Genomic DNA, 15,894 nt, shown 5'->3' with positions numbered 1-15,894 from the left:
ATGGAGAGTATACCTTTATACAATGCAGGATAAATTATTCAGATAGCCTGAACCTCGAGGATTTGGTTCATGGAATGTTTTAGAACTTGTGTTACTGTGTTTGTGAGTGCATAACTACTGGGGGGCCCGATAGTCACAGGAACTAAGTACCCAAGTTCCTGTAGGGTGCAAAAAGTGCCTCATGTCTCACCCGATCGTGCAAGGGCGCACTATAGGCACTAAAGCACAGAGGGAAGACGATACAGAGTTCATCCTATACTGTGTTGAGTGGACTTGTGATTGAACGGTAAGCCATTAAATATGGATCCAACACAGACGAGGAAGTTTGTGTAGAATTTTTGACATAAAGAACCAAGGGAGCACACCAGAACACATGAGAAAAATACAAACAAAAAGAGGCATGAACCGAGTCGGTGTGAGAACCAAGGGAAATTTGTCGATGGCCAGAAAAGGTCCAAACAAAAATGCTAGCACAAAAACAAAATGTACCACGAATACAAACGCAAGTAGGCGGGAGACTTGAAATGACGCTCACAACGGTAAGCAAGCAATAGTCCGACACTCACAGGTGGTGACAGGAGCCTTTAAATGTTGAGCGCTCCAAATGTGCTACAGGTGTGTTGCACGGCCTCGCCCATCCAGTTGATTCAGGTGCAGGAATGGGGAAAAAAAAGGACTGAGAAGGCACACACTCACACATGTCAGGACTAAACCATTTTCAAAGAAGGGAGGGGTGGGGAAAAGATTTTAATATTTAAATAGCACATAATTGTGCAACTAAATTGAGAACTAAATAGAAAATTTTCTATTAAAACTTTGAATTAAGTCTACAGATTCAAAGCACTTATCGTGTCCCAAATTATTGGGGGGACAGCTTAGTTGAGCAGGGGGACGATGCCCCCCCCCTTCCGGGATATCTGCCTTTGCATGACTTATACCTGCCATGGAGAGTAAAACATTTCTGCTCTCATCCGTGGATGAGGTAGAAATAAAATAATAGATAAAACATCTGTGGCCCTTATAAATATGTCGTATTTTCCCCTGTTGGGGTATTAATTTTTTTCTAGCTCTTTTGGGGCTTCAGATCAGTGGATCATCTGTGAGCCTGTGAAGCCCTTTGAGGCATTTTTTTTGTGATGTAGGGCTATATAAAAAAAATTGACTTGACTTAAAATGCAATAAAATTCGACAGGTACTCCGGTTTTCTCCCACATCCCAAAAAACATGCATCCATGGTTGATCGATCACACCAAATTGTCCCTAAATGAATTGTTTTTCTCACTGTGCCCTGTAACCAGTTCAGGGTGTACCCCACCTGCAGCCCTTCGTCAACTGGGATAGGCTTCAGCGCACCCGGATTTCTCATGAGAATAAAGCATTACAGATGACTGAATAAAAAAAAACTTTGGTGCATTGAAACTAGTTTGCTTTAGAAATGTATATGTTGAGTGTGGTCCTTGAGGGCTATCTTCTACCTGCAGAGACCAATTTTTTTGTGATCAGAGCTTGAAACTTCTGGAGGTGCGAATTTTTTTATTTTTTATTTTTTTTTAAATTACTGTTTTTTTGGGGGAAAATGTGCTGGATTAATGTGCCAAATATTGCTGGAGATGAGATTGACAGAAGAACGGAGCTGGCAAATCTTTACCAATCCTGATTAAACTACTATACACTTAAACCAATGATCACATTCAGTTAAAAAAGAGCAAAATACTCATTGTTGTTTTGACACTTTTTCATTCTGTTTTCTTGTATTAGCCAAACAGCTCTTCATTTTTTTCATGTGAAATATATATATATTATTTTTTTGAACACCAAAATATCCCACAGGAATCAGCAAAATCCTATTATGTATTCTGGATTGGCTTTTTACCATTAAGATGCCTGGGGCTGGACCCTTCTAGCATGTAAACGGGAGAATAAATTTGACACAAATTCCCCTTCTTCAGTGAATCTTCTGAGCCAGAAACAGTCAGCCCTCAAGTTCATTAAAAACAATCTGCATATTAGAATAAAAACAACACAGTAACGGTTCATAAGTGCTTGGCGCAAAACTCTCCTCTCAGCTCATTTTCATTTTTTTCCTGCACGCTTTAGCTCTCAATTGCCGCATTTTGATTTCTTGCCTTTGTGTCGCACATGTTATCTATTATTGAACGAGCCATCTAAGATCACATGAAATAATGTGGATGGTGTAAAGTGAAAGCCCAGGGGTAGCCTACATTCTTCAGTGAGGGCATGCATATTCCCTTTGGTTCTGTGCACGATGCGTCGGTCTCATGCTCGGTTACAACAGTGGCCTTTTGATATTCTTCATCACCTTTATCAGCTCCAAGTCAGACACATTTCTAAAAGCACTTCACTAGTTGATAACAGTTAGCTTTTACAATCTTTTGTGTATGTGTGTGTGTGTCTGATTTACATTTTTCGCTTGCTGGCAGTGGTGCTGGCATTGCCCTTTGCACACCTTTGACAGAAAGGGCATCCGTGATACAACATTTACACAATTGATATGTTTGCATAGACACGGGCAGAGAGATACGAGTCAGCTGGAGGTTTATAAATCAGGTTTCATCCATCACACAGTTTTAGAGGTGTGAGCTAGAGAGGGGGATATAAATGCAGTCATAAAAGGGACACATCGTAGATTGAAGTCAACCACTTTTTTCCCAGCACCAGGTAACTCGCATCTTTTTCAATCATGGTGTAATAATTTTTCACCTAAGAACTAACAAAAATCAATTGATCTTAATTGACTCTTCTAGCCAATTGTTCATGCACAGTGGGAGGTTAAAATTGAAGAGACTTCACTTTTTAATGTGTTAGTTTCTCAAAGCCGTTTAACTGTTAAACAGTTGCAGAGCTAATTTTATCTGGATTTTTAATAAGGGAGAGTGACTGGCAACACTAAGCGCCAGAGAAAGGTCAAGTAATTACTTTATATGAGAGTGGACAGGTGGCATACAGGCAACTCCAATACTGGGCTGTTTATGAGGTTGCTATTTGAGCATATGTAGGAATTATGTGTCAATCATTATCTAACATGATTTGCAGTCAAAGAGGAGAGAATTTGCTCTTGTTACCCACGTTAATTATAATAGAATCCACTATTCAGAGTATTTGATGGGAAACTGAGGATCAATGGTCAAAAGTGTGCAGCTGACTGTTGCGTGTTTGTATGGCGCTCATATTCTCAGTGGAGCACTTCTGTGACCTGTTCTCTAGCTTTGTTTCCAGCATCTTGTTCAACCCACCAAAGATGTCTCCCCACATACATCTAGTTTTTACAGTTCTATATAGGGACTAGGCACAGCCAATGACTATTCCGAACAATTACAACTCCCTCATTCATAAAAACTAGGCTGTCAAGCTATGCCAACAAGTTACCCCTTGCTGCCCAAATATATCTTCCCTTAGGTGTTTCTGTCCTTTATGTTATTTGGGTTCTGTGTAAAAACTCACGGAAACAGCCAGCCGGCTATTTTGCATCGGTGCTTGCGAGCCACGACCCAATGTAGGAGGAGAAAAAAAATTGACCACCACCAGGGAAACCCCAGATGAGGGTCAAATGCCTAGTTAGCAGTGGCCAACACTGGGTCTATCAGTCGGCTACAGTTCCGCCAGCAGCACAGCACTTAGTGTTAAATTTTGGAGAAAGGGAACAATAGTGTTCCCTGTGGTGTGTTAAATTTACAATACATATTTTTTGTTACTTTACAAGATCTTACACATATTGATTTTAGTGTCCGTAGTGTGCTCTGACCATTTCAATAAATCACACCACACAAAGTTTCTGATCCATCTCCAAATTGAAATTTGCTGAAATCTTGATGTAATTTACAGTTTGTGATTTCAGAGACCATTTTTCAGCATATGTTTCATCATTGCAAATCGTACGACCCATTGTCTTAAAATGTCCTACCTTCTTGCCAGCCGTCTCTGAATCCGTATTCATGATAGTCTTTTAAGCCTTGAGAGAGAATGTATACGGCGGAAAACACTCAAGTGACTAAGAGTTCCGCTCTGATACCCCCAATTTGGCCACATTTCAAAATGGTCAGATATGCATGTGTGATACATCATTTGAAAGCATAAAATCTCAATTTTCTGGGGGAAAAAATTTTTCGAACAGGAGGGCATTTAAAAAAAAAAAAATTAAACAGCAAAACCCTAACTGGAGGTGAGAACACACAAGAGCAGAATTAAAGATGCCATGATTTCAACGCGATACTAAGGCGTACTTAACATGTTTCGATCCAAAAACTCCATGTAGCATGTATCACCGAGTGTCTAGACACAGCTGTGAATGGCCACAGCTGGATTTTTTTGGGATTTTACGGGTGAAACATGGTAATATAACAAACTTCGCGATGCAGAAATCGCAGACATAAAGGAGTGGTCGAGATTTTCATTTTCATATATTTACCCTTTTAAATGTTTTTTTTTTTCTCAATTTTTCTTTGTTTGGATCGATTATTTATTATCTAAAATATTGAGGAAAACGTGACAGTAACGAAAAAAATACAATTAAGCAATAGTTATGAGGTAGATATCTGTGACTTTTTTACAGACGCCAATTTTTTCATTTGACAGTAAAGAAAAAAATACAATTAAGCAATAGTTATGAGGTAGATATCTGTGACTTTTTTACAGACGCCAATTTTTTCATTGTGACATAATTTGTTTAAAAGTTTAAAATATGGGAGTGAATAGTTTTTTTAAGTCGTTTTTTTTTTTTTTTAAACTAAATATTAGACATCAATTTAGGATTCAAAGCTAAAAATGACAGACGTTTCGAATAATAAATATGATTACTTACCTTTTTCTAATGGCTAGGTTGGAACAAAAGCGTTTGCGCGACATCTGTAAACGCTGGTTTCCAAGGTAAAACGGACAAATTAAAAATAGTTTGGGGGCTTAATGCGCCATGAATCTGCTATGGCAGCATATAGACATATTGTTCTGTCAAACACAACAGTTCTTTCGATTTAAAATACAGCAGTTTATTTTAGAGAGGGGTGCAAGAGCAGAAACTGCTTTTTCAGTCTTGTCTGTGTTTTCCGCCATAGGTATTTACATAAGGATCAATAAACCTTTAAGTTCTTCAGCATCCTTGTTAAATCCTCTTGGTTTTATCCCTCCAGGCATGGAGTTTTTGTGGCTGTACTCTCTTTGCCAGTGCATCGTCTCAGTGGCCGTGATAGTGGTGAGCGTGAGGTTATGTATGGCGGTAGGGGGTACAGCAACTGACGGCCACGGTGGGAGCCAGGGTGCAAGACCCAAGCACGGGAGTGTGTCCTGCTGTCTTTGCCTGTGCCTGGGCTGGGTGGGCGCCATAGGCGGTGCACTAGAGATTCCCGTCGTTGTCTTCCTCAATTTGAGGACACCGCAGTGCTTGTACACCTGTATCACCTTGGTGTGCTGCCCCCTGCTTGTGAGGCAGTTTACCATGTGCCTGTTTGTGCTGATCACATTGGATCGCCACCTACAGCATCACTGGCCCAGCAGGTGAGTTCAGGTTTACAAACACAGAAGTAGCCATTATGGCACCTCTAAATCAACTTTCCTACAAACACATACTGTTAATTAAGCGATAAACACCATTAATTAGTGCTTGTGTAGACCTATACGTGTGACAACAGAGGAGTCAGCGTGTGGGAGGTTGGAGTTGACAAATACACTCTCAAGCTGCTCTCTGCAATAAATGGAGAAAATCAATCTAAAACTAAAAGAAAAAGGCCTGTAAACATGCCAAGATTTGCCATATGGGACTCTGTTATATCAAAACAGACTGCACACTGCTTTTGCTGCACACTTTGCTCAATATGCAAACAAAGATAAAAGGTAAGTATATTTGAATAGGCTGAAAGATATTTGATTGACAGCCATTTTTGGTAGAAGGTAATTGGTGTTTTGTTGTTGTTGTGTCAACGAGTTATTTTTTAAAACTACAGTGGGGCAAATAAGTATTTAGTCAATCACCAATTGTGCAAGTTTTCCTAATTGAAAAGATTAGAGAGCCCTGTAATTGTCAACATGGGTAAACCTCAACCATGAGAGACAGAATTTCGAAAAAAAAAAAAAAAAAAAAAAAAAAAAAAACAGAAAATCACATTGTTTGATTTTTAAAGAATTTATTTGCAAATCATGGTGGAAAATAAGTATTTGGTCAATACCAAAAGTTCATCTCAATACTTTGTTATGTACCCTTTGTTGGCAATAACGGAGGCCAAACATTTTCTGTAACTCTTCACTCTTCGCTTGGTGTAAAGAAATCAACAGTGGGAGCAATTATTAGAAAATGGAAGACATACAAGACCACTGATAATCTCCCTCAATCTGGGGCTCCATGCAAGATCTCACCCCGTGGCGTCAAAATGATAACAAGAAAGGTGATCAAAAATCCCAGAACCACACGGGGGTACCTAGTGAACAACCTACAGAGAGCTGGGACCACAGTAACAAAGGCTGCTATCAGTAACACAATGCGCCGCCAGGGACTCAAATCCTGCACGGCCAGACGTGCCCCCCTCCCAAAGCCAGTACACGTCCAGGCCCGTCTGTGGTTCGCTAGAGAGCATTTGGATGATCCAGAAGAGGACTGGGAGAATGCGTTATGGTCAGATGAAACCAAAATGGAACTTTTTGTAGAAACACAGGTTCTCGTGTTTGGAGGAGAAAGAATACTCAATTGCACCATACCCACTGTGAAGCATAGGGGTGGAAACATCATGCTTTGGGGCTGTTTTTCTGCAAAGGGACCAGGACGACTGATCTGTGTAAAGGAAAGAATGAATGGGGCCATGTATCGAGAGATTTTGAGTGAAAATCTCAATCCATCAGCAAGGGCATTGAAGATGAGACGTGGCTGGGTCTTTCAGCATGACAATGATCCCAAACACACAGCCAGGGCAACAAAGGAGTGGCTTAGTAAGAAGCATTTCAAGGTCCTGGAGTGGCCTAGCCAGTCCCCAGATCTCAACCCCATAAATACCAGCAACGGTGTGTGAAAAGGTTGTGAAGAGTTACAGAAAACGTTTGGCCTCCGTTATTGCCAACAAAGGGTACATGACAAAGTACTGAGATGAACTTTTGGTATTGACCAAATACTTATTTTTCACCATGATTTGCAAATAAATTCTTTAAACATCAAACAATGTGATTTTCTGTTTTTTTTTCGACATTGTGTCTCTCATGGTTGAGGTTTACCCATGTTGACAATAACAGGCCTCTCTAATATTTTCAAGTGGGAGAACTAGCACAATTAGTGGTTGACTAAATAATTATTTGCCCCACTGTAGTTTAAAAAAGGAAGTTAAATAAAAAAGGTGTTTCTCAAGTGAGCAAGAAGACAATTCAGCAACATTATTATTTGAATAGTTTTGAATGATAACTCGCATTCAGCTCGTTCCCTGTCTGAACGGCACAAAAACTAAACTAACAAGGACGCCTGCACATTGCGCTGCACACAGTTTGACACAACACCATGAAATGTCAACAATGGAATTGTAAATAACCTTTCATCTGTCAAAATTATTTGGGGCTCGTCACATGCCCAACCTCAGAATGTAAGACTATGAGATACCACAAAAGGTATGCGCGTATAGAACTGAACAAAACTATAACGCCGTAGGGGGTGGAGGTCAGAAAAGAAGAAGTGACAAAGACACAACCAATGTCCAAGGATGCATTCATGCACAATAGCATTTGTATAGCTTGGTGTATAGCTGTTCACCAACTGTCAAAGAACCTGGAAATATGCAAGTTGTTTAGGTAACACCTCATAAAACTCGCCTGGATGTGGTAAAGTCCTGGTTCTGAAATGCTTAGGGATTTCTCTCAAACTACAATTTGTCATTCGTAAACTTTTGCTGACTTCAGTAGCTATGCGCGTCATGCATGAAATAATTAGGTACAATGCGTTGTCACGGATTTAAAATATGCTCTTTGCAAAAGAGTGGTTTGATTTACAAAATCGATTGCCATTAAATCCCAAACCACATAGAAGGCAAACTTTAATCCAGGTAACACTCATTTTGACATTATGCATGAAGCAGTAGAAAATAGTGGAATTCCAAAGACGTTGGTTGGTTTGAAGCACACATTTTTTTGTGCCTTTTTTTGTGTAAACCAGGTACTCCTGTTTGGTGACCCGTCAGCGAGCCTTATGTGTCGTCCTTCTGTGCTGGATGGCCTCTGTTCTGACCTCTTTCGGCCAGTTCATCAGCTCCGATGTCCTTGACAGGTGGGGTAAGATGGGCCTAGATCAAGACACAGCTGACCCTGAGTTGGATGGCAACTGGACCACACCTTCACCTAATCTGACCCCTCCCCCTCAATATCCACACGAGCGCATGGTTATTGGAAAGCACCTTCCGTATGGAGGTTTTTTGTCGAAGTTTTACATGGAGGATTTGCGCAATTTCACCTATGCAGAAATCCACAGTAGCCACTGGGGTATTTGTGCTCCCGATTTAGTGCTGAGCCCCCAATTCCTGGTCTATGTACATGGGACGGCTGTGTTCATGCTCCCATTGCTTTTCCTGCTATTTCTTTACCTCGATCTTCAGTGCAAAAAACCCAAGCATTTTAGTTTGTCAGATATGCCAAAATATGACTCCTGGAGGCTCCGCTCTTTGGCTCTCTCTGTGTCCTTCTTAGTTTTGCTGTGCCTGCCGATGCAAATCATCCATGCCGTCTTGCTCTTCACCCCCAGCAAAACCCTCCCATCCTGGGTTCACGCCATGGCTGTGTTCTTCTTCCAGTTGTACGGTCTTGTACCCCAGGTTCTCTTCACTCCTCCTGGGAAACAAGAGAGTGATGAGAGGGCAGCATTTGCTCTCTCTACTCCTCCCCTGGGGGTTTTGCCACCCTCTGGGATGTCTGCCCATAAGGCCTTGTGTGAGGCAGCGCGTGCGGCTCCATGGGCCTCGGCCAAAAGCTCTCTCAAAGTCAAAGTGTGCCCAGAGGTCTGAAATCCAAAGGTTCCTAAAATTTCCCTTCCAACAAAGTGTGGCCAGAGGTCTAAAAATAAAAGTTCCCGCTGTCGATAGGAACATAGGTGATTTAAAATATATGTACTTACCATATTTTTCGGACTATACAGTACATTTAACCCCCCACCCCGAATTTACAGTGCACCTCATGTATGAATTCTGGTTGTGCTTAATGACCAGTGTTGTCACAGGTTACCATATTGGCCCGAATATAAGATGGCCCTGATTATAAGACGACTCCCTCATTTTCAAGACTCAAGTTTGAAAGAAGACTTTTTGAACACCAAATACATTTTTATACAGAAAATAATTACAGTACATCCGAAACAAATGATTATAACAATACATTTGAGAGAAAAAGCATGTTATTTTGCCTCATTCAGATCTTAATATTTGAACATTTAAATGTGTAAACCAAAGTGCAATCACATTCGTAAATGAATGTCTTCTGTTTTTTGAAATGTAAATAAACCAATCTATTGTGATAAAACAACAAAATTGCAATAACTGCATTAACCATCTAACTGTAACTCATGTCTTGAAACAAATCTGAATAAGGAAAAACATTACAATAAAATAATGCAAACTGGTTTAACTTGAGAGTAGCTGAGATCTGTCATGACAGAACATCACTTCAATGATATCTGGCGCAATCCAGCGTCGTGAATGGGTATAATGTCTGAACCGCAAATATAAGACGACCCCCTCTTTTTCAGTCTTATTTCAATGCAAGAAAAACTGTCTTCTATTCAGGCCAACACGGTACTTGAAAAAGTAATTTAATTACTGGTTACTGATGACATCTCAAAAAAGTAACCTAGTTACTTTACTGCTTACTTTATCACCAAAGTAACAAAGTTACTTTAAAAGTAATTTATCCGTTTCTTTTTACCAATTTTTCTCCCTTTGCTTACAAAAAACTTACAACACCCCAAAGATGCTAAACGAATGCGTCTCCTCACGGCATAAATGTGCAACACGAATATGATGTAAACAATGCTCGCCGACTGCTGTGATTACTACCCGCCGTTGCAACGGCAAAGCTACGAAACGGCCCCTCAACTTATCGCTGGAACCCTCCAGAATGAAGGAAAAAGACGTACATTCATGGACGCACACAGATCAACATTCCCTCGCACATCTCAACAGGTGGCTGCACTCGGCTCGAATGTGCACACGCGATCCTCACACCTTTCTCAGTCCCAAAACACTTAGCGCGTGTGACTCGAGACCAAAACAGGAAGCAACTATGAACTGTTACCATGAAAACTAACGCGAAGTAGGAACCTTTTCTCACATTTTATATTCAAAATGCTCTTCGTAGATGCCTATAATATTCTTCATTCTACATACGTTTTGAAGCAATAACAAAATAGCAACGCATAGACACAAAGGACATTAACTTTACTGGATTGGAAAAATGAACGCGTTAGATTGCTCATCACCCACGACCCTCAATTAACCTATTCTACTGGAGCATATCTGTATTGTACTGCATAAATAAAATGCTCAAAACACACATTAATCATTTATTGAACCTATAAAAAACAAATACATTGATTGAATATAAATCAATAATAACAATGTTGAAAGCTTAAGACCAAATGACAAATGGAGTAAATTATGTAATAATATGCCTTATAATTAGATGTATAAGAACAAACTTGTTCATCAGTGGTGTGCTTTATAGTTCGAAAAAAATACGGTAATCCAACAATGACTCGGTTTTATTGCTGTTTGTTTGCCAAAATATCTACAACCAGTGTGCTGTGTGCCCTAGAAAAACCCAATAAATATGGATGAAAATCTGTCCTCAGCACAATTGGAATCACGTACTGCATTATTTTAATCATTTTGTTTGGGTAATTTATTTTTTTCTGCTTAAGCCTTGATGAAATTATTTCCCCTGCCTTATAATAGAAATATTAGACTCCTGTATTGATAAATGTTAAATAATCACTTGATGGTTTATAATTTTGCAATTTTTGAATTGATTAAAAAACAACACAATTAAAGTCACAATGGAACAAATATTGTCCTAGAGTCCTATCCATCAATTCCTAAGGTCAGCACCAAAAAGTAGCTTGGTCACTCACAAATGAACAGAGTGTGAGTGGCAGAGGCTTTTTAAAAATATGATGAAGGTTACACAGCCGGTTTTCCTACTGCAGAGTCCCAAGATGAGTTGATAAACACAACACAAAAGTTGTCGCAAAAATTTCACATTAATTGTAAGTACTGATGCACCGCTACTGATGCCAGTATCAGCGTTTGGGGCGTTCCGGCCCAAAAGGGTGGTATCGGCAAGTGCCAACAAACAGGGCGCTGATACCATTTACTGGTCCGGTAACTCTGAACGCAGCCTTTTTTCTCCTGACACTCACTACACTCTGCTATGTGATCACACGTGATTACTTTCCATGCCAAGCAGCTATCGCTATTGACCTGCTCCAGACCAATGAGACAGGCCAGTAGTTGCTCTTAACCAATGCCGGGGCAGCTTTTTCATATGGAGGAAAAACAAACTAGGAGAAGAAATTGTCGGCGGTTTCAGAATATTTCAGCGTCGAGTACAATGGCTGGGGATGGACCGCAGCAACAAGCCCTGGGCAAGAAGAAGAGAAGATTGAAACAGGAAGACAGATGTCTGAAAAAAACCCGAAATGACTGTTGTCTGTAACCTGCTCCTTGCCTTTGTTGAAAGCATGGGAATCCTGCTTTTTATGGCTCACGCATGACCTAAGTATTAGGTCCCAAGTTGCAAATACATTAAGGAGCCAACTATCCTGCACAAAAAAAAGTAACGAAACATGTTTCAGAAAAGCTGGAGAAGGCAGGGACCATAAGCTTTTCAACCGGCGTCTGGAGCAGCCAAGTCTCCAAACTTTTCCTGCTTAGCTTGACAGCCGACTGGAAAGCTTAGTACTTCATGTGAATGAATTCAAGGGCTCACACACACCGGCCAAGCTATTGCTGCTCTGCTGGAACATCCCGAAGTCAAAGGTACTTTACTTTTCCTGTCTTTTGCTGTAAGAAATGCCGCAGTAATTTGACACCTGTTTCAAAAGTGCTGTCGAAGTAAGCAAAGTAAGCTAAGCTAAGTGGCTACGCTGTATGTCTGTGTGTGCATGCTTTTTGCATTTGTGCGTTGCTATAGATGGAGTTGAGTTATGTTGCTGCTGGAGACAAGATGCTGTTGTCAATTATTACTTATATACATATACTTATTACTTATAATTTCATGAAAGTTGCACTTCATGAAAGTTGCACTGTTTGGCCTTTGAGGGGTTTAAAAAAATTTATTCGGTTCATTCAGAGTTTATTATTATGAATGTATTTTTACTTTCTTACTGTTGTGCTAGTATTATACATGTTTTAATTTCACGAATTTAGCACTATTTTGCCCTTTGACTCCTGGCTCCCCCTTGATTTTAATGCATCACACACCAAGGTTGTGGTATGGATGGGACCTGTTGGGGGGGAGGAGGTGACATCACGTTTACCTCCTCACGGTAGGCCCCGCCATTCCCGCACCTTTTTTTAACGCACCACACACATCATATTTCATGGGGGAGCTCCAGCAAAGGGCGGTGGGATGGGTGGCTGGGTAGAAATTCCATGCAGCGGTCCCACTGCCCCATCCCTGAGGGCCGGTTGATGGGGGCGTGGGTGGCCCGGGGGACCACCCTGGACCCTGGATCCCGGGGGCGGGACGATGGCTGCGGGAGGAGGGATTTGCTGCGCTGCCTCCCCCCCACCGTGGCCCTGGGGTGGCGCCTGCGCAGCGTCCCCGCTCGTCTGCGTGGCTGTCGCATATTTGATGGAGCTCGCGCACGGCTGGGTGTGATTGGGCGTGCTCGGGTGGGGGGGGCCTCGGTGCCGAGATTGGTAATGGGGCAGCGTAAGGTCAGTTGCCAATGGCCTTACACTCACAAGGAATTCACACGATTACTGGTTTCTAGATCACAGAGCTGATTTGTGTATACTCCACCCCTCCCAATCACTTATCTTATAGACCCCCCCCTTCTTTCCCTGGTCAACAGGCCCCCCACATGGTGTCAACCGGAAATACATCTAGCTGACGATAGCACCAACATATTTATAGTTAGTGTAGGCGTTCAATGTATTTCTTGTTGTTTGTGTTTCTTTTCTTTTCTCCTGTTCCCCCACATCCCCTTCCTGTTCGCTGCCTTGTCTTAATAAACAAGCTTTGTTGAATACTCACAATGGGAATATGTCATACTCTCAATGTGAAACATTAAAACTGTTCAGACCAACTGGACACAAAAGCCTGAGTTATGCTCCCGCATTGCGGTGAGGGCGCAGCGACTACGGCGTCATGCGACATTCGATGGTTCTCCGGCCAGGTGACGCGTTGCTCTGTAATTCACCGCCAAGCCACTAGAGGGCTGTGGTGTTATATTTGTACGGTTTTCGGGCATGCTTGTTGACTTCCTTTTGTCTAGTTTAACGAAGAAAAAAATAAAGAATGCAAGATGGAACACTTGAATGTGGCTCTTCAGCTCATCAACATTAAATAAATGTTGATCATACAAATGTTGAGGCACAGGCGACGCAGAAGACGGTTTCGAGGCGGTCTGTCCAACTTTTTATGCCGCTTAGAGAGTTTTGGCCTCGGGTGAAAACCAACTAGCTGTGGCGGCTAGCTTCAAACTGGCGTCAAGCACTGCGTCCAGCGTTTTGTCCGAGGTCTGCAAAGCCCACCAGTCTGATTTGTTTGCCGTATTCTACAAACAGCCAAGTGGAAGCCATAGCAGATTTCTGGCGTCTATGGAACTTCCCAAATTGCGTTGGAAGCCTTGATGTTAACTTTATGATAAAAGCACCGAGGCACTCTCTATCAGTGATGATGTATCGCGTGTGAACTGTCTTTTGTTGAAAATGAAACATCAAAACAACTCTTTTGACGCCAAACCTGTGCTTTATTCTTCATATACTTGAAGTGTGACACGTAAATAAGTCACAGACTCACAGCAAATAGATGTACACAATAAATGATGAAGGGCACCAACCAAGAATATGACAAAGTGATAAAAAGCTGGCAGTTTTTGGCCGACTGGGTCACCGCTTCGTGTGGCCACTCGATTCTGAACACACACGTCTCGGTGGTCCTTCCATTTTATTTATTCAATCACTGACCTTTCCATTTGGCAATCTTAATGATGTCTTGACGAGACTTGCTCTTCGATGATACTCCAGTCGGCTTGGTCCATTTTTGCGTGTACAATGGCGGTGATTTCGATCTGAACCGGAAACAACAGTCTGAGCGGACCAATCACAGTCCTTTTCCAGGATTGGGGTTTGAAAAATCAATAGGACCGCGTCAGGCTACGTCGCAGGGTCATAAATCGGGTCTTCCTTGACGGCGCAGGTCTGACGCGGAAGTATAACTTGGCCTTTAGACTTCCTGTTAGGTCTAAACTCACTTTTGTAATTAATTAAAGACCCAGAGAGGGACCTGAGAAGGATCAGACCAGGAACGGAGATACGTTTTTATGCTGACGGCCGTCAGGAGGAAGGTTGATGCGGAGCGAGTGGCTCACAACAAGCTTCTCTAACTTTCCCCCTGAGGAGCGCAGCCTTTTATTGACAAAGTGAGAGAGTTTCAACATACATGTTTGAGTTTCACATCTTGAGAAATAGCTGTTATCTTGAGAGATCGGTGCGGGCAGTTATTTGTCTTGTCTCATTGTGTTGAAACTTTATGGTCAGCAATAGAAACCTAAAACAGGAAATCTGCCCCTCTGGTCATGCTGGCATCTGTCCTTCAGTTGAATGTGACCTTCCGCGACACATTCTTTCTTTTGTAAGGCCTTAAGACTGTAGTTATAACTATTAGTTTTAAACACACATTATTAACCTTAGCACGCAAAAGCATTAAAGCACATCTTACACGTCCCATTATCCATGTCAAACAGCTGAACAGGACAGGTAAAAGAAAAAAAACAAAAAAAAAAAAAACAAAAAAAAAGGTACGGGCCGAAACTGCACAGCCAGGACTCTGTATAAGGGCCAAAAAATGTTATCTGCAACACTAATTGTAAGTATCGTACGTAAAAATACAGTTGAACCTTGACTACTTAAAAAATGTCAATCTAAATTTGAAATAGGAATCATCACCACAGCCCACCAGGCTACTTGGTAGACCTCATTTCAGTCAGTCTCTTAATACTCATGTGCTGCTGTATTTGTCTTTTCCTTTGGTCAAAACATTTTGATCAAAGGATGACAGTCCTACAATAATTCTTATTGTTGTAAACAGCTTCTGTGACTCAGAAAATTGCTCTGTTTATTCTTTGTAAGACCACAATCCTTCTACTACTGCAGTCTGTGGCTTTTAAACTTATGAATCATTAACCTCATACACAGATGCTTGGAGGAACTTGCAAATGAAAAGGCCACTTCATTATTGTCTCCCACGCCAAATGTCAGCAAGAAAATTAAGTCTCCCAATGATGACAGCAATCCTGATCACAGATGTCACTTTTGCCACCATGCCCCATCCTTTGTTTTGCTTTTTTCAAGTTTCTGCCAAGCCAGCCACCCATAATGTGCATATGAGTGGCAGCGTTTAATTAAACATTCACTAATAACATTACAGTCCAGAGTGGATGCTGCATTGTAAAGCGGGGAACATAATTAACCTGGTTTTGACACAATCTTCAGTGGTTGTTTTGATTACACTTGAAAATACAATGCAGTGCTCTCTTGTAATGAAAAAAAAAAAAACAGAGGGGAATGCCTCACATTAATTGGATTGTTCATCTCGAACAGCCATTGAAGTGTCGGCGAAACATGAAAGAGAATATTATTCTTCAGTTGTTCCGCTTGTGATGTTCCCCTCCCCCACACCCACTACATCATGTACCTCTTTTGT

General features: G+C 41.4%; 1 protein-coding gene across 1 annotated transcript; it reads left to right on the top strand.

Moving 5' to 3' along the window:
* The first annotated feature begins 5,146 nt into the window (after nucleotides 1–5,146).
* LOC130915323 (adenosine receptor A1-like) lies at nucleotides 5,147–8,975 on the top strand. The gene is made up of 2 exons (XM_057835282.1): nucleotides 5,147–5,508; nucleotides 8,135–8,975. The coding sequence occupies exons 1-2, from the start codon at nucleotides 5,147–5,149 to the stop codon at nucleotides 8,973–8,975; spliced, it is 1,203 nt and encodes a 400-aa protein (XP_057691265.1).
* Nucleotides 8,976–15,894: the final 6,919 nt, after the last annotated feature.

This window comes from Corythoichthys intestinalis, chromosome 4 (genome assembly GCF_030265065.1).
Source record: "Corythoichthys intestinalis isolate RoL2023-P3 chromosome 4, ASM3026506v1, whole genome shotgun sequence".
Taxonomy (NCBI): Eukaryota; Metazoa; Chordata; class Actinopteri; order Syngnathiformes; family Syngnathidae; genus Corythoichthys; species Corythoichthys intestinalis.
Note: the sequence above shows the minus strand (reverse complement) of the source record. Positions and strands in the feature narration are given on the sequence as shown.